This window comes from Lytechinus pictus, chromosome 15, assembly GCF_037042905.1.
Source record: "Lytechinus pictus isolate F3 Inbred chromosome 15, Lp3.0, whole genome shotgun sequence".
In the NCBI taxonomy this organism is placed as follows: Eukaryota; Metazoa; Echinodermata; class Echinoidea; order Temnopleuroida; family Toxopneustidae; genus Lytechinus; species Lytechinus pictus.
Window position 1 is genome coordinate 11,394,991 of NC_087259.1, and position 22,606 is coordinate 11,417,596.

Here is a 22,606-nt window from a genome sequence, read left to right on the forward strand (position 1 = left end):
TAAAGAGATTCACAAATATTTTGTTCAATTTTTACCAATTATTATTATTTTTTCTTCTATGGTGTTTGCTCCTACGAAAAACCATACCAACGTATTGTCTGTTGGTGTGACCTTGTTTACAGAATACACAATTCCTTTTTTTTCATAATGGTCCAAAGTGTGATAATTAATATTCTTCAACATATTCTGTCTTCTAACGTTTAAAAAGACACCGCAGAAGTAGCCTCAAGCCTTTATATTCGTTCTTAGATTCGATTTTCCCAGATTTTTTATTTGATAAAATCGCTAATTTTTTTCAAAACACTACCACTTCGTGTAGACATCTTTCAAACAGCAATCGTTCACACTTTCATACCTTTCAGATAACAGCAATTTTATGAAGTCTACGGACTTTTAGTCGTGAAAAGTTTGGGGGATCCGTAGCCACAAGCCCCCCCCCCCCCCCCTCCTCTTCCAACTGTACGTCAGTATCTGAAATCCAAAGTTAAATAGTAGCTGATTGCCTCGATGGACAATATTGCCCTCGTTTGAAAGATCAACTTATCGGAGAGAATTATGCCTTGCCAATATGTAATTTAAAAGGAACCATCAATAATACCCAGTCACATTTCCCTACTGAGTTAAGCCGTTTTAACATTTGTCTGTACCAGCTACATAGGTGGTTTCAGTAAAAATGAATAAAATGGCTGTTTTCGATCGACTCGCCCTTCGGCCGCTACAGGGGAAATGTGGCTGCAGCATTACACCCAATATTGATGCTTCTGAAACCCAACGGTAAACATGGTAAATCGAATAGTAATTCTTCACAATCCATTAAATACAGACGGCATAAACGGGACAACCTTCATAAAAACAGTATGCATATTGATGTTTATTTTAAAGATTATGTTGAAGAATCATACTAATTTACATAAAACAATACCACAAACACTTATAATTATTTATGTCCTCGGCCAATGAGGGATAGTAGTTAAATTTTAATTAACGGTAGTTGCGTCACTATTTTTTCGTTGATATTGTCAAATCTGCATGGAGAAAAAATGACGGGGCATCGAATGAGAGAGGGAACAGTCCAACGTTTAGAAGGCGCTGCAGGTCAATGTTCCAGATATTCTTTTTTTTCGATGATAGCAGTTAGATAGAAAGGTATTAATACACCGTAGTACGTTTTTTGTGTTTCTTTTTTAAAGATCAAGAGTTATTAAACTTCCATTTTTGTATCACAATCATGATAGTTTGTGTCTGATATCGTATGAAATTTATCCTTTGTGTCTCTCTTCCTGTCTCTTTCGCTGGCAAAGTGAGAAGAAATTGTCATACCAATGGCACTCCCTACAACGCCAAATATACCGACAACGGTCCACGCTCCGGGTACGGTGTGGAATATTAAGAACTCGAAGACAAAGGACACAATGACGTCGTTGCCCCGTAAGACGGAAATCACTGAAGCTTTCTCAGTTTTAAGAGCAAGGGTACCTGAAACCTGCTCAAGAAATCCTGAAAGACACATCAGGATGATGATCCGACGCTTTGAAGAACACCCTGGGTTTGTCCATCTCTCAATACCGGTAGCTGAAAAGATGGCACAGCAAACTGCGGCAATGATACCATATGCAAACACGATGACGTGGGCGTTGATTCGATGCATCTGCATGTAACGGAGGATGATGACGTTGACGGCCACGGTGAAGGCCCCGGCGGAGGAGCACATCAAACCGACTACAGAGGACGCACTGTCCCCTCTGCTTCCAAAAATAAACGGGGGTTGAACGACCAGGACTACCGATACAACTGTTAAGAAAGAAAATAATGTTGTCCCTAGCGAGCATTTCTCCTTGAGGAACACTCCTGCAAAGATGGCAACAAAGACTGGGGAGCTGTATATCAGAGCTTTAGCTGTGGCCATAGGAATTGCCTGGTAGGAATAGTAACACAAGAAGGATAAGAACGTCCCGATTATCCCTCGTACCGTGATCAGCATAACCGACTTTGGCGGATATCGCAAAGGATGTCTGAAAAACACGATACAAGGTGCGGTGAAGAGAATCTGGAAGATGCCTCGGAAGAAGAGTAGCTGGCTTGGAGGAACACTTCCCGTCAGAAGCTTCACACAGAGGGAACTAAATGTCGCCGTGAGGATGCAGAAGATTGCCCAAAGTATCCCACGGTATCTGTGCAATAGCGTCATTGATAACGTCCACGTCAGGGTCGCTGACCTTTTCAAACCATTCCAGAATTTCTCGATGGCCGTTACCCTGCGACCACACTGTCTTAAAGATATCGGATGATGCATTTCCCTCCAGTATTTATCTACGTGCGCTGGTGAAACATAATGCCACTCTCTCATGTGCTGAACTTCACTTTCATCATAATATGTTCCCATACTTTGTCTCATCTGTCGAAATGATGCGTAGTTTGCCATATCGTACAAATTAGATAGAGATATCAGTCGAATAGATATCATCAGTAATCTGCAACATAAATTGACATTGAGATAAGGGAGATAAGGTAAATCAACACGTACCAATAATGATGTAATCAAATGTTTTGTGGTACAATATTGACGCGTGTCTTTTTAAGTGGATTATGTAATAATTTCGTAACCGAACGGTGACGATAAGGACAAGTCCACCCCAACAAAAAATTGATTTGAATACAAAAAGAAAAATCCAACAAGCATAACACTGAAAATTTCATCAAAATCGGATGTAAAATAAGAAAGTTATGACATTTTAAAGTTTCGCTTAATTTCACAAAACAGTTATTTGCACATCCTGGTTGGTATGCAAATGAGGAGACTGATGACGTCACCCACTCACTATTTTTGTGGTATTTTATTATATGAAATATGAAATATTCTAATTTTCTCCTCAATGTCAAGTGAAACGGTGATCAATTCCTCCCTGAACATGTGGAATTAGCATTGTTTAATACTATATGATTCATTCAAGTAGGTCCCTATGGTCAAATCTCTAAAAATGAAATATTGTATAATTCAAACAATAAAAAACAAAATAAATAGTGAGTGATGGACATCATCGACTGACTCATTTGCATGTCACAGAGTGGTGCATATCACTGTTTTGTGAAAAATAAGCGAAACTTTAAAATGCCATAACTTTCTTTTTTTACATCTGATTTTGATGAAATTTTCAGTGTTATGCTAGTTTGATTTTTCTCTATTTATTCAAATCAATATTTTACTGGGGTGGACTTGACCTTTAAGCAATGTTTCCTATAAAACCAACTCTATCAAGGCGCCCCAAAGCAAGGTCTGTGGTGTATTTTGTACACCTCGTTATCACACCAATACGGGGCGCCCAAGTCGGACTCCATCTTGTTTCTAAGGAATTAGTAGTAACATAAACAGAAAGGCGAATGTTTGAAAGAAATCAGACGAGCAACATAATTTATTTATGCATGTTACGAGAAAATATTACGTAAATATTAGCTTTGCAGATATTGCGAGCAGTAGGACATAGTGACAAATCTCGCACTTTCGGGGTATAGGTTTAGACCTATGTTTTTTATAGTCTTTTTTATTTTTTGTCCAAAGTACATTGTCCCTCGGAGCAGTAGGCCTAATCAAAATAAAATTGAATATAGATTAGCCTAAGGCTCTTTTGATGTGAATTAATTTTTAATGAATTTTTTATTCTTCCGAATTGCCAGGAGCTCGCCACACTGAATGTGGTGATTTTTTGTAAGTATTCGTCGCTTTAATTTGTGATATTTTGATTCATAGGGAAAGTTCGATCAGCCTTAAGATAAGTATGTTTGTATGAATGCCAGAAAAATAATACAAATTAGGCTATTGGTGTTAATCAATCAAAGATAATAAAGCTATTAGATTTTTTTTCTGACGTCATATACAAGCAGCTGCCCCATATGATATGCAATATAAAATGAAAAAAAAATAAACCCTGAATTACGATTCTTGATTTCACACAATATTAATTTTGCAATACATATAGAAATTGAAAATTATATAGAAACAGAATACTCGCAGGAAATTTCAATTTTTATAAACAACTAATTTAATACTCACTCAAATACGAAACTGTAATTTCTCTGAAAGATTGTCCACGCGCTATTGAAATTAGGTCCATATTCTGATCCGGGGGTAATCATCAATAATCTCACATGCATGCGACGTTTTATTTCAATAGTATCGCGTAAACTATTTTCTTATATAAATGATATAGAATGGCTTTTTTATGTCTTACGTTCACACGTGTCTGCAACGACAGCCTTTTATGCAAATAATCTCATGTTGCAATTATCTGTATCTAATTCACACCGAACGTTTGAAGGTCACGCACGTAACAGATCAAATCCCCGAAAAAAGATCGCGATAAAAATGAGCCTGAGATGATCGATATATACAAGTGCTATCAAACAGTGTACATCATTAAAGTTCGTTTAAGTTTGGACTATGCACAGGGGACTATAGTCATTTGACCAAAACGATCCTAAATGAATACATTAATTGCAGCTTGTGCATGCTACTATACGATCTCTCACTTTTGGTAATGACAATTAAGGCATTAACCAATGCGGTGCCGGGTAAAAATGGGAGAGATAATAATGGCAAAGGTAAAAAAGGTTAATCAATGGTTCACGATGACTAGAAAAGAATGTGAAGTATATGTGCATTATTAACATAAAACTATCAAAATCCATTCAGTAATTTTATTCATTAGGATGTGAAAATAAAGAAAATGTCTTTATCTAAGAATGTTATACTATCTTCCTGGTATCCATAATCACGCATACCTTTTCACAAAAAAAAAAAGCTCTCTTCGCGTAATTTGGTAAGGCGAGAAAATGTAAAGAATCGCACTACTGCAAGGTAAGTGGAAGCATTCCCGAACTTGACTGATGAATTCTTTCATCACTCACTGAATTGTTGTCATTTTGGCAAGAAAGTGTTTTAGTTTAATCCTATCAACTGATGAATGTAAAACCTATGTAATGATAAAAGACAACAAAAATGATATATAATCAGCTCATTTCGAAAAAAAAGACTACAATACATAGGGTCAATAAATTATGACTGATTAACAGGAAAGGCTCACTCTAAATAGTCGATGACATACCGTTTTCAAAAGTGCAATTTTTCCCTCTGTTATATTTTTATCACTGTCATTTTTATCGCTATTATTATTTTCCTCTGCCATTTCTACTTCTGCCATTTTTACCTCTGCCATTTCTACTTCTGCCATTTTTACCTCTGCCATTATTACATCTGCCATTTTTACCTCTGCCATTTTTACACCGAACCTTCTCTGCGGATATGACATTTTGTGGCATAAACTGAATTACAATGGGGTTTGATGACCCATGCATATTATCACTGGAGTACAGATGGGGGCTCTTTTTTACTACAAGGAAGAAAAAGAGAAAAGGAAGGAAAAGGAAAGAGAGAAGGGTGAAATATTAAATAACTTTCTGAATATTATGTCAAAATCTATCCAAAAATTGATTTTTTTAACACAAATGTCTATTTTTTAGCTCGCTCGCACGCACCTTTTTTTTTTACGCGATACGCCTTATCGTGCCCCCTCCAAACTTTTGGGTTCATTACGCCACTGCATATTATTTTGTGAATGAGCGAAGCGAGTGAACATATTTTCGGTCGCTGGAAATTTGTACTCTAAGAAAAAAAAAGTCTGGAGACTAATCCACTGGGCCACAACGCTCCACTAATAATGATAAATGATAAAATGAAAAGAATGAAAAACGAAAGAAAGAGGTTGAAATTATGATATACAGTATATTGGACATTGCCAAAATATGATATTTAAAAACTTGATTTTTTTTTAAAGGCCCAAATTTTGCCCCACTTATGCTTTGTTGCGCTTCCTCTAGATATTTGGCTCATTATGCCAGTATTGATTGACTAATCCAAGTAGAGAAGCCTGTATTAAGGGATACAATAATTTTGAACAAACTAGCCAGGTGCATGCACAATGCATTCATAACTACTGCTGATAACGGAACCTCTCTCGACTTAGGTTTTACTAAAATTTTCATTCGAGAGTTCCAAAAATATTCATTTCGAGTTTCCCTCGGTCTTTTCTGTAATACGCATATAATAAAAAGTAAAACGCATTGAATGTAATCCAACCTAAAAAAAAATTGCTTTTAGTAAAAAAAAATGAAAATTAGACAAGTTGATAGGTTTGATAAGTTGAACAATATCGAACAAACAATGAGAAAGTTATTAATTTTTAAAAGTTGTGAATGTTGGTAATCACTATATGCCCATTAATTGAGCCTTGATATTGGCCGCATATGTGATGTCAAAGTGATGTAAGGCAAGGACTACTCTTCCATGTACTCCAAGACATAAAGTGGCAAAAATATCAGTTTTTCAAAAGTTTTACTTCAAATTATATTTTTCTTTCATGAGAAAATAAAACAATATACTACCTGGATTATTATTCAGCTTACTGCCCAAGGGGAATGGGTACTTAATTAGGAGAAAACCACAAATCCCTGATAATTAAGTACATGGCCTATGGGAAAGTTGTCTTTCCCCCTTGTCATAGTTTGACAATTGCCCAGTTGCCAATTTGAAATTTACATATTCTTAGGGTCAGGGATCTCAATTTTAAAGCATGCAGGCATAACCTTTTTATTGCTTGTCCGAATTCGCTCAAACTTTCCTATTCTGTTTTATTTTTCTCCTTTCCAACACAACATTTTATGACCAAGGGTGGATTCCCCTATAATATTTTCAAAATCATGAAATGCGGGACAAAACGGCGTCCCGGACAAGACCCGTACAGATTGACACCACGGAAATAATATTTCCGTGATTTGAGAAACACAGGACTGTCCCTTGAAATCGTCTGATAAGATCGTATCTCTGTGCTGGTCACACTGTCAAGCGCCCCCTGAAGCACCTGAATGAACAGGCCAAGGATATGCAATTTTCATATTTGAAATTAATGTATTGAAGGTTGAAAATTATGTTGATTATACTCAAGTGTATAAATGAAAATAGGCTAGGCTTGTATATTCAAATCTATTTTCCCATATATTTTTTCTGAAATTAAATTTTAGAAATCTGGACGTCCGGAATTTTGGTCATTTTGAAAGTTGAACAATCCATATTTTGCCTACAATCTTGACAGTTGGCAGATCAGCTGATTAAGTTCAAAGCCAAATTAACATTTGCCGTAGTTTCAGTATTCGGAAGCTGGTCACAGTAAAAAGTTAATTGCGAATTACTTGAAAAGACCACACTTGAGAAATCTGGAATAATTATTTTTATATTCATTCATATTTATTCATCTTCTCATTTGTACATATTTTTAGATTGTAACTTCATCACAAGAGCCCAGCTTGTGAAGTCAGACTGTTACACATCATATTAATCATGATATATCATCTGAGATGATTTGTTTGTTACTTCAACCGGCTGATAATAATTAACAAACAGCAATCCCAAGGTAACCTCCCAATTACAACAGAACTACAATTTCCATATCACAACTAAGAAGAAAGTGAATAATTAATATCTCATAAAGATGAAATGCGTCATTGTGAGCATAGCTAATTCATTCTTTACACTGTAAAAACGCTGTTAAAAATGTTAAGCAATGCTGTTCAAGCCTGTCACTCTAAAAAGTTTAAACAATTGTTTAAAAGTTTAAGCAATAGTTGTTAGAATGACTGGCTTAGACAGCATTGCTTAACATTTTGAACAGCGTTTTTACTGTGTATACTTATAACAATAGTAGTAGTAATAATAATAATAGTCATTCTCATGAAGTACATGCACAACAAAATGCTACTAATTTTCTTTAAGAATAAAAATAAAACACACCATTCAAAATGAATAAATCAACTGAAAATCAAACCTGTACTAAATTTATACTGAATTAAACGCGCATTCTATCTTTGGTCGATTCGCTGAATTCTATAGCAACTTAGTAAGTTCTTTTACAAACAATGAATAAACATGAGAATACAATTAACCAACTGAAATATAACAAGATTGTTCAAACACCCTACACATGTTGATATTGTAAGAATCATAATCTTCCTTTCGTGGCAAGAACAAACTCCAAACTATAAAAGTTATTACATTACAATATTGACAATCTTTCAATATGAAGTTGTGTTTTTTTTTTTCATGTGATAAAGCACACGGACAACTCTTCAATATTTTGCGGCAATGTACAAAATATTCATTTTTTTCTCTGAAGATCTATTCACAATATATAATTAATTTAGAAGGGCAATACACTTCTTTTGTTATATCTCTATGTTTACCCAGAGAGGGAAGGTACTACGGGATCTCCGCTAAAAATATTAAGTAATAATAATGTTTTATTTATCCAGGGTAGCCACTCCAGTTAGAAAACTGCTCTACCAGTGGGCCCTGCATAACATAACATGTCATTATTACTCTTCTCCAATCTAAATGCCGAGCACCTAGCAAGAAGGCAGAAGGTTCCATTTTTATAAGTCTTTGGTATGACTTGGCCAGGGATCGAACCCACGACCTCCCGTTCATGAGGCGAGCGCTCTACCACTGAGCCACCATACACAAACGTGGCAGAATTGTCCATACCACATCTTGTCACACACAGTCTACTCATCATATTACCAATTTGAGATTCAAACAGCTATAGGCCTACTTTTTTGTTGTTGTTCCTGGTTCAAACCTTTTATCATTCAGTTTCTTCTTATCCTCTCTTTTCCCCCCAAAAGGATTTTAATACAAAGGTTGAATTCAGCACTAAGAACAAAAGCATAGTATACACTCTATAAAAAATATTGGGCAAAAATGCTCCATGAGGGTAATTATGTGTCCAACCAACACTGGACATTTCCTTCAGGCATTTTCATTTATCCAGTTTGATGAAAATTTTGCCCATTCTAAAGTAATAGCTGCTTATTTTTTATTAACCTTACTGGACAATATGATTCCCGCATTGGGTAACATTCTGCCCATAATTGGTTGGACACATAATTACCCTCGTGCTGGTTTAAATTTTACTCAATATTTTTTGTGTGTATTTCATGCATATATATATATATACATTGTATATGGAATCCCCTTTAAAGCACAGCATCCCAAAGACATGGACAATTCACTTTTTAATGAGATGTACTACAAAAATAAATGTAGAATATACCATTCATACAAAAACTACAAAAATAAAAGTAGAATAAATGTAAAATGTAGAATATACCATTCATACAAAAGTACAGCATAATACCGGTAAAGCTTTTAATACGTTCAGTGCTCTTATACTACCCTGTCTCTGGTAAAATAAATATGCTACCGATAGGGGCTCGCACCATTCGGTAAAGATCTCAATGGGCATACAAATTTCTCCACTTTACACCCGGCATTATTAATTGCCTGTATTGGAGTGCAGTCTTTTATTTCAAAAGAGACTGAAGCTGCAGCGAAAAAGATGCACCCTCATCATTGAGTTGAGATGGAAGTGACTACATGTAATTGCAGATCAAAGGGGGGGGGTGCCCCCTCCCCTTCCTTGCATTCAAGGGGAGGGTGGGTTTGTGATTGAGGCAATGACCTATTCCTCTTTTAGGGAAAAAATGCAAAGTGGTCAGAATATTTTTGAAGAAAAAGGGGCCACCTCCCCCCCCCCCATATCGATCCTGCATTCATCACTGGATACAATGCCATATAGGTCACTTAAATAAAATCTTCCATAATGGTGGCATCAGCTTGCCATGATTTACTTGGAAACTGTCATAATGCTACATGTGCTCAATTGAAAATATCTATTCTTGTTCATTAGTGAATTAAGAATTGTGAAATAATTATTAGACCACTTCCCATACAGTATGGTCTAATAATTATTTTCCCTGGTCTGCCCAAAGTTTGAGATACTGTTCACTTGTCTGTACAAAAACCCCAATCCAGAATAACACCAATCAAAAATAAAGTTATGCCATCACTAAGGATTGAGAACTCGTGTATACATCAGAAATTTCACAATTGTGCACTGTACAGTATAATGCACACTTAACCCATTCCAGAGATACTGTAGATTAACTATCAACTAATATTCACATTATGACTCTGTTGTATCTTTATCAAGAACCCCTTAATGGACAAGTGCATCTATCAAAAAGATGATTCGAATAAAAAGAAAAATTAAACAAGAACAATCAATCAAGCATAATACTGAAAATTTCATCAAAAATTAAGGTCAAAGTACTGTAAAAATAATAAGATTAAAATCATTATAATCAATTGCACACATTGAAATCATCAACTTTTGAACACGCACATGCATCACATGATATTTGAGATGTTGATGGCAACATGAAAATAAAAGAAAAATAATACATTGCAGAGCTTCTGAAAATACAATTCTCAAAAGCTATTAAAAATCATTATTGGCAAAAATGGAACAAAACTAATTTACAGCCAAGATAAGCAGCAAAGGTCGGCAACATTTCTCAATAAGATAGAGCAATTTGTTGCTGGGACAAAAAAAAATGTTTTATACAAGCCACTGAACAATAGAATGATTAAAAGGGTTAACATGGAATCATGTTGTCCAAAGTCCGGGCGACAAACTCATGTCATGTTTTTGCATATTGAGCAAGAAGAAACATTCAAAGAGAGTTTAAAGACATTGATTTGACTTTTTTAAAATCTGAGCGGCAAGGTCTCAACTGCCCCCTGTGTCTGCCAAAGTACATAATAATGATTTAAAAAAATATATAATCCCTCAAAAAAATAATCCAAAAATATTGTTTATTGCTTAATTGAAAGTAAAAACAAAGTTACCAGATAAACATCTGAAATTTTCCATATACTGTTTCCATTACAATTAGAATTCCAGGAGATAATTTTTTTTTCACGATATGTCTGGAAAATTTCTTCTTTTTTTCTTCCTGAGTGTGTTTTATTTTGAATAAGACCTTTGTAATATTAACCCGTAAGACATACAAATGTACCTTTATTAACAGAAGAGAGAATATTTTATCTCACCTATGTGTGAACACTGAAAACAAATATTACTTATCAAAGTATCATCACGCCTCACTGGGACAAGACTTAACTCCTTACAAAGTTACTGAACTGGGCCCCGTCTAACAAAGAGTTGCGACTGATCCCATCAACCACAACTATGGACGGCCTGCAACATCAACATCTACAATGTATGTTATAGTTCAAAATGTTTTCTAGATATGACATATATTCATAAATCAACAGTTTTCTTGACAATTTATTGTGTTCGCCTTTGTTTAATACAAAGGACATATTGGAAAATTTCCTGTAGAATCAATTATGACACTGACGGATTTCCATGGAGTTACGAATGAATGGATCAATTGTAACTCTTTGTAAGACGGGGCCCTGATATGTTGATCATTCATCCTTATAAGCACATCCTGTCTGTATATACATGTAATTCAAAATGTACAAGGTTTCCTCGCAAAAAGGCTTGAAAAAAAAAATCTCTTTCACATGGAATACTGTACAACATACACTGTACAACTTACAATTTACAAGTAAGTTGGAAGATTCCATTGTGCCACCTCTCGATTATAAGGCACATCATATTACATATCATTGAAAGTCTTTAACTCACACTTTCAACTAACATGAGCTGCATTCTGATAGAAAGGTTGAAAAAATCGAATAAAATATATAATTTACATACATAACATATAAGTTACAAAATAATGATAATGGCTACATACTTACATGAATATAGTGTAGCCGTGTTTATGGTGTTTGTGATAAGAACAATGTAGACATGAACAATATAAATGGAAAAGAAAAATAGAAATCGAAATCGATCATACATAATAATCATTAATGAGAGAGGACAGACCCCCCCCCCAATCTAATCTAATACATATAATCATGGATTACAAGTATGTATTTAAACAATAGTTGCCAGATCTCGCTCTGTACTATTACAAAAAATAAATAGCTAGTTGTACATACAGGTCAACCTTATGTTCACAAAGCAAATCTATCATTTCTTTGTGCTTATAACACACACACAAAACAAGTGGAGCGCCTCTGGCAGTCTCGCCTGCATTTCGCGATTCAAAATAGCAGCAGTGCTGACTTTAAAATAATTTATTTGCAAAAAACACCAGTCATGTAATGATAAAAATACTCTATCACCAACGTCACGTTAGGGACGTTCTTAAAACATTTTCATTCTTTCAAGTACCCTGGATTTACCTACATGTAAATTAGCAATAAAATGGATATGCTATTAAGTTAACATAATGGTACATGGGCCTTGACTTCCTGATATAACCAAGCATATGTAATTTGAATGTTAATAATAATAATAAAATACACATTTATCATGCGCCATCTTTCTAGTAAACAATTCTAAGGTGCATATTTAACCCATTATCCATGGTTTTGAAATTCTCACTTGCATTTCAATACATATTGAACATATGGCATAGTGTACGAGTAGACTGACGTAGTTAATACACCCTGTTAAACTGGTTCAAATGATAATATAGGCCTTTATGTAGTATGTAGAGGAGGGGGGACAAACCATCAGCCTGCCATCTCGGGAGTATATTGCACACACGCAAAAAAAAAAAAAACGTCTTTAGATAATAGACGAAATGCAACATCGAATGTAAAACATAGTACAGCACTTATTTCATGAGAAATTCTTCATAATCAAGGTCAATTGCAACCATGTTATCATAGATCGAGATCTGGTACATTGAAATAAGTTTATCTAAGTTGTGAAATCTTAGCTGCAATCTGAGAATTCTGATGACCATTAACACAGTGTTTTAATACTGCTTGGAAAATACCCAACATTTTATTTAGCTTATTTCTCAGCAAACGTTTTTTCCAGAGCCATTTGGCAAATATTTTTGTTTATTATTTCATACAAACACTTGGGCAGTCATTTCATTGGATTCTGTTTAAACTCATTTTGAGAGTGTTAACACAACTGGCATTCATCTTTAAAGCCCATCTGAAGTTTTGGTAAATCTCCAAAATAGCATCTTACTATCCAAAGTCATTACTAGAATATATCAAAGCATTTGCTACATAACAGTTGCGGTGTGAGGGATATGAACTAAGAAAGTTTGATATTGAATAAAGTTATAGATTTTACATGAAAAATCAATTTGATCAGATGCCTAATTAAACGGCTTATACTAATCGTACATGTTGGAGTAAATGAGAGATAACTATGTGGGATGTACACAAAATTCAACAGAATTCAGGTCAAATATGTGGAATGTGATTATGTTAAAACAGTAGTCAAGATTTGCTTGTTTGTTATCTTAAAACAGTAGTCCAGTACATTTTATTTAAGGCACTTGCCGGCTTAGAACGAAACTCAAATTTCAATTTCATTTTATTTTCCCAGCGTGTTTGTCACATTGAAGACACCGTTAGAAAAAAATTGCATCGAAATCCAAAACCTGAGTGATTTCGCATGCGCACGCGACCCGACTGATTAGTATAAGCCAATTAAACTAGAATATCTTTGGACTAGTATCTTGTTTATCTAGAACACCTTCTCAAGAATGAAATGGGCCAAAATTTCAGGATATAGTCTTGTCAGTAGCTTTCTAATACCCAATTATACTGAACATGTAAAGGGCTATTTAAAATAAAAACTTGAACTATCACTAAAGGTGATTAATACCCTTGCCATATGCCATTGTCCATGGCAACAGTTTCCAATGCAAGGAAACAAATATGTCTTGCCCATCTTTACCCCAAGACATATGTGTGAGCAAAATATCATGAGAATTGGTTAAAAACTGATGAACTACAGTAGTTTGAACTGCAAGATTTTTACCTTAACTTTCGCAAAATATAGTTACTATGGCAACAAAATTTCCGATACAAGCAAAAAATGTGTCTTGCACATCTTCATCCCAACACCAAAATGTGATCCAAGTTTCATGAATATTGGTTAAAAACTAAGTGGTTTGATGCGCAAGTTTTGCATGGACCGACCTAAGCTGATTCCTATACAACCCCTTCTTCAAACTTCCTTTTACTACTTTAAATATTTAATCCATCATGATTCATGAATGGAATACGATTGCTAAAAGTAGATAATATAGTGTTTTAGAAGATTGTCTTCGGAGTAATAGAAATAAAATCCTTGAAAGAAATAGTTTAGTCCACTGTGATTCCAATATAGATTATGATTGTCATAAGGCTATTTTGGATGTGGCTTAATGATGAATATCTGTGTACCTTATCGCATACAAAAAAGAATAAAATTTTTAAAGTGAAAGCATGTCAGCTTTCTCTGATATTGACCTCCGTCTCTTCTTTATTTTTTAAGTCCCTGTCATCATCGCTATTACTGGTATCGTCAGTTTCTTTTTTAGAACGAGATGCCTTCCATTTCTTTACTGTAACACCAAGAGAGCTAGCCATAACCAAAGCAGCTCCAAGCAGTGACATCCAAAATGGGACAGTTCCAAAAACTGCAAATTCAAGCAAGAAAGCCATGATGACATTGTTGCTCTTCACAACGGCTACATAAGCTGCCTTTTCTAATTTGAATGCATAAGTCATGGAAATCTGTGCCAGGAACCCTATGACGGAAACAAAGATGAGCACGAGGCGGTCCATTCCGCATCTGGGGACAATCAAGAGTCCAAGAAGAGCAGTCAAGATGGTTGTCATGATGAAACCAAAAATTCCAAAGTAAAAAACCTGGGTGAAAGGATGCAGGCTGATTCCGCCAAGCTTCCTGATGAGCACAAAAACCATTGCTACGAAAAGAGCAGAAATCAATGCACACACAACACCAAGAACAGTGTTTCCCTCTCCAGACACCTCTACTTGTACAAGGTTCCCAAAGAGGAAAGATGGACGAGCGATTAAGACAACACCAACAAGTGCAAACAAAGCTAAGCCAACATCCACAAGGGTGAACTTCTCTCCGAGAAGCATCCAAGCAAAGAATCCTGTAAAAATGGGACTGATAAAGATAATCGCATTGGTATCCCCAACAGGGATGTTTTGGTAAGCATAAAAGACAAGGCAGATTCCTATAGTTCCACAAGTGATTCTGAGCAGCAGCCAAGGTAGCTGCTTCATGGTAACCCGAAGAGAAATCTTATAGTACAAACCGAGTACTGCGCTAAGGACAAAATAGGCAAGAAGGCGAGCTGCAGCAATCTCGGTTGGTGGGATTCTGCCAGAGAGCAGTTTAACCCCGATTGCCCCACTTGCTTGGAAAATACAGGACAGCAGTGCAAGAAGCATACCCTGGTGGAGAGAACATGCTTTCCTAAACCTTGCACAAGGTCCACGCTCTCGGACATCCCTTAAAGAAGTCTTAGACGATATCATTCTATCGTCTCCTTGAATATCATTCCCATTCAATTCCTTACCTTGATTATCAAGCGACCCTGCAACATCACCACATTGATGTCTTTCCCGGATACTTGTTCCATCATCACACTTGTTCTTAGCCATTGTGATCAACATCAAAATTTATGATTAGAATTAAGAATGGAAAGGGGGTAATACAGAAGAAAAAAATCATTTGCTGCTTTTGAAGGAGAGGAGTTTCAGAACAAGAGAGGAGAAGATACAGTCATACCTGTCCACCCATAGTTTCAGTCATTTTATGGAGATGAAATAGTACATTTTTTAGTACAAACCTCATTTACGGTACATCTTCAACATTACGCATAATTCATAATACTGTCCAACTGAACGAAAAAAATACTTAGACGGATGCTCTGTTATTACAGGTACACAGTTACACCTTATAATTACAAAACAACATATTCATTGAAACATAACATGCAGTACTTATTCTTACTCATTCAACAGAGTTCCGAGAGCTCAAACGCAGACCTAATTTCTATCTTTCTTCTTTTACCTCTATCTTCTTGTATCCCGATGAGTGCAGATTTTTGGTCTTAGAGTATGCTAAGTAAGCAATAACCCATCAAAGAACCCTTGTTTTGGTTGAGAAAACCAGCAATGTACATACGCACACAAGCAGACCGTGGTGAAGAATAGCTTTCAGTATAAAGGTTGACAATTTTTGTTCCATTAGCTTTCAATCATTGCTGACATCTCCGAATATACTCATTGTCCAGATGGCTAGTCTTATGCCTGTACAAAAAAATAAATAAATAAAGAATACATATCTATACATAAATTTCCATGTACATTATACTGTTATGAATATTCAACAGCTGGTTGATTTCCATCATTCCTTCTTGAGACTTTTACAAGTATTCACCGAATAAGTTATCTAGATTAGGATGTTGTTATTCATTTCAATGTTCTTAAATATTATGATATGTGTTTTGTAATTGTATTAATCATGATTATTTGTAAAATGTATCCAATACAGCTGTAAGGCTGATGTGTGCAATTTTTTTATATTGAAATAAATTAATCAGGGTTCCCACAGAAATTTGAAAACAGAATTCCATGACTTTTCCATGACTAAATTGCTGCGTCCATGACTTCCTGTGACGTCCCAGGAGTTAGGATGTCACAAAACTGGGAAAAATGGAAATCATGCACACCAATTATAACAGCAGAGTATGATCACAGAGTATGAGAGTTGCAAGACACGACAAACTGGAAAGCTGCCATAGCCAAGAGGTAAATGCAATTCCATTACTTTTCACAAATTTTCCAAATTCCCTGACTTTTCTCTGACTTTCCATGACAATTTTTTCAAGGATTTTCCATGACTGTGGGAACCCTGTAAATAAATCACTATTAATTAAAGTATTCCTTTCCAGGAATGTATTATTAATGACACATATTTTTTGAAGTAAATTGCAATGGCACTAAAACAAGTTCTGTAACATTCAATTGCCCTGTACATGCACAACTCAAAGAAAAGTCAGCAAATTGTCTTTGCTTATCAGAAAATAAATGGGTGCCCTCTCTTCAAGGATTCCTACTGTATATAAATTCCTGGGCCCCTTCTCATGGAGAGTTGCAGTGATCTGATCAACCTAATCTATTCGGAAATCCATCAATGTCAAAATTTTTCTACAAGAAATATGCACATCATCCTTTTGTAAACAAAGAGCACACTGAAATGTCAAGAAAACAATTAATATCCAAGTCCTTTGGAAGCGCATACGGACGTTATGACAAAATGTGATATATGCGCTATACAAGAACTGCGTTATTATTATTATTATTATTACCTGTACATCATACCTTAAAAATATTTTGAACATGAATTTTAAATGTTGATGTTGCTGGCTTTCCATAGTTGTGGTTGATCGGATCAAGCGCAACTCTTTGCCAGATGGGGCCATGATCATCACAATAGTGACATCTCTTTATATAGCTCCACAATCAGGGCCCCGTCTTACAAAGAGCTGCGATTGATCTGATCAATCTCAATTATGGAAAGCCAGCAATGCCCACATCTAAAATGCATGTTTGTTCAAAATGTTTTCCAAGCAGGCGCGTATCCAGGGGGGGTGGTGGGGGCAGTCGCCCCCCCCAAAACGTCCCCAAAAAGAAAAAAAAAAGGGGAAAAAAGAGAGGAGAAAAGGAAAAGGGAAGGGAGGAAAGGGAAGAAAGGTAGCTTTGATTGTGCTTTTTTTTCTTTTTCTTTTTTTTTTTCTCAAAAGAGAAACTCCTTCACTCTTGCTCTAAATTTATATATGAATTTTGCTTCCACGCAGCGCGCGGTTAAATGACAATACTGAAGTTCTCCATTGTTTTCCAACCCTGTTTTTTCACCTCAGCTATATATTATGTGTTTCTTGCCAGTTAAAGTTCAAATGTATACATCAGGGCATGGAATTAGAGTAAGGTTAGGCCGAAGTATATAAAGTTATCTTTTTTTTTTTATCGCGCAACTTCTGGTCGGGTCGGCTCCGGGCGGGTAAAATCTTTATATCAATTTCTGCCGTCACCTCCATAAAGTCAACTTCTCCCGCTTTTCAGCTCATTACTAAACAACCATAATTTTGGGGCAAACAGGTTCCTAATTTAAAAGATGAAGGTATAAATTTCGTGTCTTTTTAAATAAAAAAGTACAATATTTTTTATCAAATTTTATTATACTTCATGTCATTTCCCTGCACATTCATCTCCTGTCCTGTTTTGCGCCCTCAGTTTGATATTTTGAATGACACTTAAGTTCCTTTATAATTCAAAATGAAGCGCTTCAGGATAAGTCAAAGAAATTAGGCATCCTTTTCTATATAATTTCAATAAATCACAGAAGTTTCAACTTTTTGCGCACTATTTTCCTTGTAATGAAGTTCAATAATCTTAGAAAAATCAATTGAATTAGAGCCGATGGGGTATTAGAGATATCTGCATTTGATGAAACGTCCGCTCTTTGAAATCCAGAGTTTCATTGCTCTGCGCGGGGAGGGAGGAATAACTTCCTCCCGGCATATACACTTCTTCTCCTCTGTTTTGCGAGTTAAAGATATGCACTGTCGCTAAATTGTTTGTAATCAAATCTGATCTTTCCAAGGGAAGTATTCAATATACCATTGAGAATACCCTTTTCTCGGGACCCTTTTCATGGCAAAAAAATTGATAAAACGCTTCAGCTTCCGCGCGGGGTTATTATTATATTAATTTCCTCCATTGTATTCCTTTTTTGTGCGTTCACAATCACTTATGAAAACAAGGTTCAAAATCACAATATAGTCAACTAAATTGGAGCTGATATAGGTACTCGAGACAAGAGAGACGGCTCCTTTTCATTTTAATTTATGAAACACCAAAAGCTTCGCGCGGGAGGGGGAAACTCCCCCTCCCTGCACCCACCCCCTAGGGAGCGCGCTTCGCGCGCTCTGTAAGTGTTGGCACGCGAAGATTTACCGCCCCCTCCAAAATGAAATTTTTGTAAGACGGGCCCAGGTTGCACAACTACATGTATCCACCTTGGAAGGACCACCCAGGTGGAACTCATTTGCCACTAAGGACAAAATTCACTTGATCTAATAAGATATTGATAGAATGGTGTGTAGATACCCTCAGTCTGGTTTTCTCTACATTTGTCATAAAATGCTACCCCTTGGATATGATAAACAGGACATTAAAGACATCCCTCCAAGCAACAACTTTCTCTCTCTGTTATCACCCAAAATGCAAGGTCATTTCGTATTTGCACCTAAGACATTGGAGGAGAATATGGACCCATGTTCAAGGCCAGTATCTAAAAATTGGGGCCATGTTTATGGATTTTCCAGCATAAATCTACACCCCACGTTTGAAGATTTCTTCCAAAAAAGCGACCCATTCCAGCGGCACAGCCCCGTATTCCTATTTCGTGAGTACCCCTCCCCCCCCCCCCCCCCCCGAGTAGATAAAAGCTTTTTAAAAACATTGTAAAGGTTGGTAGAAGTTTGAACAATAATTTGATAACATAACAATTTCAAGCTGAAAGTATGTCAACTTTGTCTGACATTGACTTCCATCTCTTCTTCATTTTCCAAGTCTATGTCATCATCCCTATCACTGGTATTATCAGTTTCTTTTTTAGAATTACAACCCCTTCTTCAAACTTCCTTTTACCGGTACTTCTGAAAATATTTCATCCATCATGATTCATGAATGGAATATGATTGCTAAAAATAGATAATAATACAGTGTTTCAATGAAGATTGTCTTCGGAGAAATAGAAATAAAATCCTTGAAATAAATAGTTTAATCCACTGTGATTCCAATATGGACTATGATCGTCGAAAGACTATTTTGGATGTGGCTTACTGTAATAATGAATATCGCATACAAGGAAGAATAAAATTTTCAAAGTAAAAGCATGTCAACTTTCTCTGATATTGACTTCCGTCTCATCTTTATTTTCTAAGTCCCTGTCATCATCGCTATTACTGGTATCGTCAGTTTCTTTTTTAGAACGAGATGCTTTCCATTTCTTTGCTGTAATACCAAGAGAGCTAGCCATAACCAAAGCAGCTCCGATTAATGACAGCCAAAATGGGACAGTTCCGAAGATGGCAAATTCAAGCAGGAAAGCCAGGATGACATTGTTGCTCTTCACAACGGCTACATAAGCTGCCTTTTCTAATTTGAATGCATAAGTCATGGAAATCTGCGCCAGGAAGCCTACGACGGCAACAAAGATGAGCACGAGGCGATCCATCCCGCATCTGGGGACAATCAGGAGTCCAAGAAGAGCAGTCAACGTTGTTGTCATGATAAAACCAAAAATTCCAAAGTAAAAAACCTGGGTGAAAGGATGCAGGCTGATTCCGCCAAGCTTCCTGATGAGCACGAATACCAACGATGCAAACAGAGCAGCAAGCAATGCTGCAACAACACCAAAAACAGTGTTCCTTTCTCCTGAGGCCTCTCCAAAATTCCCAAAGAGGAAAGACGGACGAGCGATTAAGACAATACCAACAAGTGCGAGCACAGCTAAGCCAACATCCACAAGGGTGAACTTCTCACCAAGAAGGATCCAAGCAAAGAACCCTGTGAGGACTGGACTGATAAAGATAATCGCATTGGTATCACCGACAGGGATGTTTTGGTAGGCGTAAAAGGCAAGGCACATTGCAATGGTTCCACAAGTGATTCTGAGCAGCAGCCAAGGTAGCTGCTTCAGAGTAACCCGGGGAGAGATCTTATGGTACAAACTGAGTATTGCTGCAAAGAGAAAATAGGAGAGCAGTCGAACTGCAGCAATCTCAGTTGGTGGGATTCTGCCATAGAGCAGTTTAACCCCTATCGCGCCACTTGCTTGGAATATACAGGACAGAAGTGCAAGGAGCAGTCCCTTGTGGAGAGAACATGCTTTCCTAAACCTTGCACAAAGTTCATGTTCTTGCACGTCCCTTAAAGAAATCTTAGACGATATCATACTATCATTCCCATTCAATTCCTCACCTTGATTATCAAGCGACCCTGCAACATCACCACATTGATGTCTTTCCCGGATATTTATTCCATCCTCACACTTCTTCTTAGTCATTGTGATCAATATCAATAATTATGATTAGAATTAAGAATGAAAAAAGGAGTATTACTGACAAAAAAAACACTATCAAGAATCCCTTTATTCAGCCTATCAGTAGATCAGCCTTTCTTCAATTTATCAATAATTCAATAAATGCAAACAGATATAATATATACAACAAAATGTGGATGTAATCACAAGAAAAGCCTATGGCTTTTGATGGTGATTTTGAAAATTGTGAAGATACAAGAACACTGTTCAGCAATTTATCTATTAACCGTCTGACGGCAGTTATTTCAGCCATTACATAGAGTTGCAAAGCGTTGATTACTTATCAACCATATTATCAACAGAAATAAACATTACTTAAACATACAAGTTTACACGTGTACATTAAAATTAATTTCAAATACTGTTCAATTGAAATACTTCTCTGTTCAAGCTATTATAAGTACAGTACATACATGTAGTTACACCCTATAATTAAAATTCAATATATTCATTATAACGTTAACTACTTCGCTCTTACTTAATCATTCACTATGAAAAAAATTTGAAAGTTTTTTTTATCAACAGAATTCTGATAAATGCCAGCTCAAACACGGACCTCATTTCTTTCTTTCTTCCCTTATACTCTATACCTCTTGTTCCCTGATGAGTGCTAGTATCATCTACAGCTTACATGTGCTAGGTAAGCAATAACCAATCAAAGAACTCTGCTCTTGGCTGAGATGCAGACCGTGGAAAAGGATAGCTTTCTGTAAGGTTGACAAACGTTTTTCCATTAGCTTTCAATCTCTGCTGACATCTGCCACTATACTCACTGTCCAAATGGCTGCTTATATGCCTGTATCAACAAAAATCAAACAGAGAATATATAATCTATATCCATTAAGTTACATTCATACTACATACTGATACAAACATTTGCCAGTAAAATATCAACAATAAATGAGTAATGCTTTTAAGAAAAATAAAAATGCAATGGTTTTATAAACACCCTCTGGGCTCAATTTCATAAAAAAGTTGCATAATAGCAACTCTTGCTGGAATGTCAAATTTCATTGGAAAAGCCAATCAGGAAGCAGAAGTTTCACTGTTGTCATGGTAGCTGAGACATCCCAGCAAGAGTTGCTATCATATCAGCATTTTATGAAACGGGGCCATGGCCTTTATTAGAACTAATTCACTTACCTTACAAGACAAAGTAAGACAAGATTTCACCATATCACATTCATCCACACACAAATGTTTCAGATATTTTCTTGGTGGGCGATAATTTGAGACTCCAAGTTTATGCATGCATATTTATTATTAGAAATACAAAAGATGGGAGCCATAAGAGAGAGAAAAAAATGTACAGTAAAAGAATATTATATAGAATCCCAAGATGTAGGTGTAAACCCCCTTCCTTGTCTTTTGAAGTGAGAACATTTGTATTTTCGCTAGACAAAAAATTAAAGAATTGGGCAAACCGTCTGTACTCATTTCAAGAATCCTCCTAGAATCATATATCCACTTAATATGATTATCACAATTTGAATACATTATTGTGATATTTCTTTCATTTCTTCATTAACAGGTTGTGCGACTATCCACTTTGGATAGTCCAAGCAAGAGGACGTTGCTCAAGAGCTCACTTGCCACATAAAAGCCACTGTTACGTCTCCTGTAAGAGCACCAGA

General features: G+C 36.1%; 2 protein-coding genes across 6 annotated transcripts in view; both read right to left on the reverse strand.

The window, feature by feature from the left end:
• Positions 1-943: 943 nt before the first annotated feature.
• LOC129277268 (solute carrier family 35 member G1-like) lies at positions 944-4,327 on the reverse strand. Its single transcript, XM_054913469.2, has 2 exons — positions 4,049-4,327; positions 944-2,471 (listed from the first exon to the last, which is right to left on the reverse strand). Exons 1-2 carry the CDS (start codon positions 4,147-4,149, stop codon positions 1,202-1,204), a joined length of 1,371 nt encoding a protein of 456 aa, XP_054769444.2. The 5' UTR covers positions 4,150-4,327; the 3' UTR covers positions 944-1,201.
• Positions 4,328-10,888: 6,561 nt separating this feature from the next.
• The window catches only part of LOC129277755 (solute carrier family 35 member G1-like), a 29,922-nt gene continuing 18,204 nt past the window's right edge, over positions 10,889-22,606 (reverse strand). For 2 of the 5 annotated variants that reach the window (XM_064109911.1, XM_064109912.1), the window contains exons 5-6: positions 21,604-21,768; positions 10,889-16,111 (exon numbers count right to left, since the gene is read on the reverse strand). In XM_064109911.1, coding sequence (XP_063965981.1) covers positions 14,270-15,472 — 1,203 coding nt within the window. In that variant the 5' untranslated portion in view covers positions 15,473-16,111; positions 21,604-21,768 and the 3' untranslated portion in view covers positions 10,889-14,269. Of the gene's footprint in view, positions 16,112-17,599; positions 21,769-22,606 lie in introns of those variants that run through there. The other 3 variants (XM_064109913.1, XM_064109914.1, XM_064109910.1) reach the window with 2 other exon arrangements.

What these genes read in the sequence shown, in the direction of transcription:
- LOC129277268 (XM_054913469.2), bottom strand. Translation starts at nt 4,149, where the DNA reads ATGCATGTGAGATTATTGATGATTACCCCCGGATCAGAATATGGACCT. An exon ending in AATTACAGTTTCGTATTTGA is followed by an intron (nt 2,472 to 4,048) that starts GTGAGTATTAAA and finishes TTTATGTTGCAG; the next exon opens with ATTACTGATGATATCTATTC.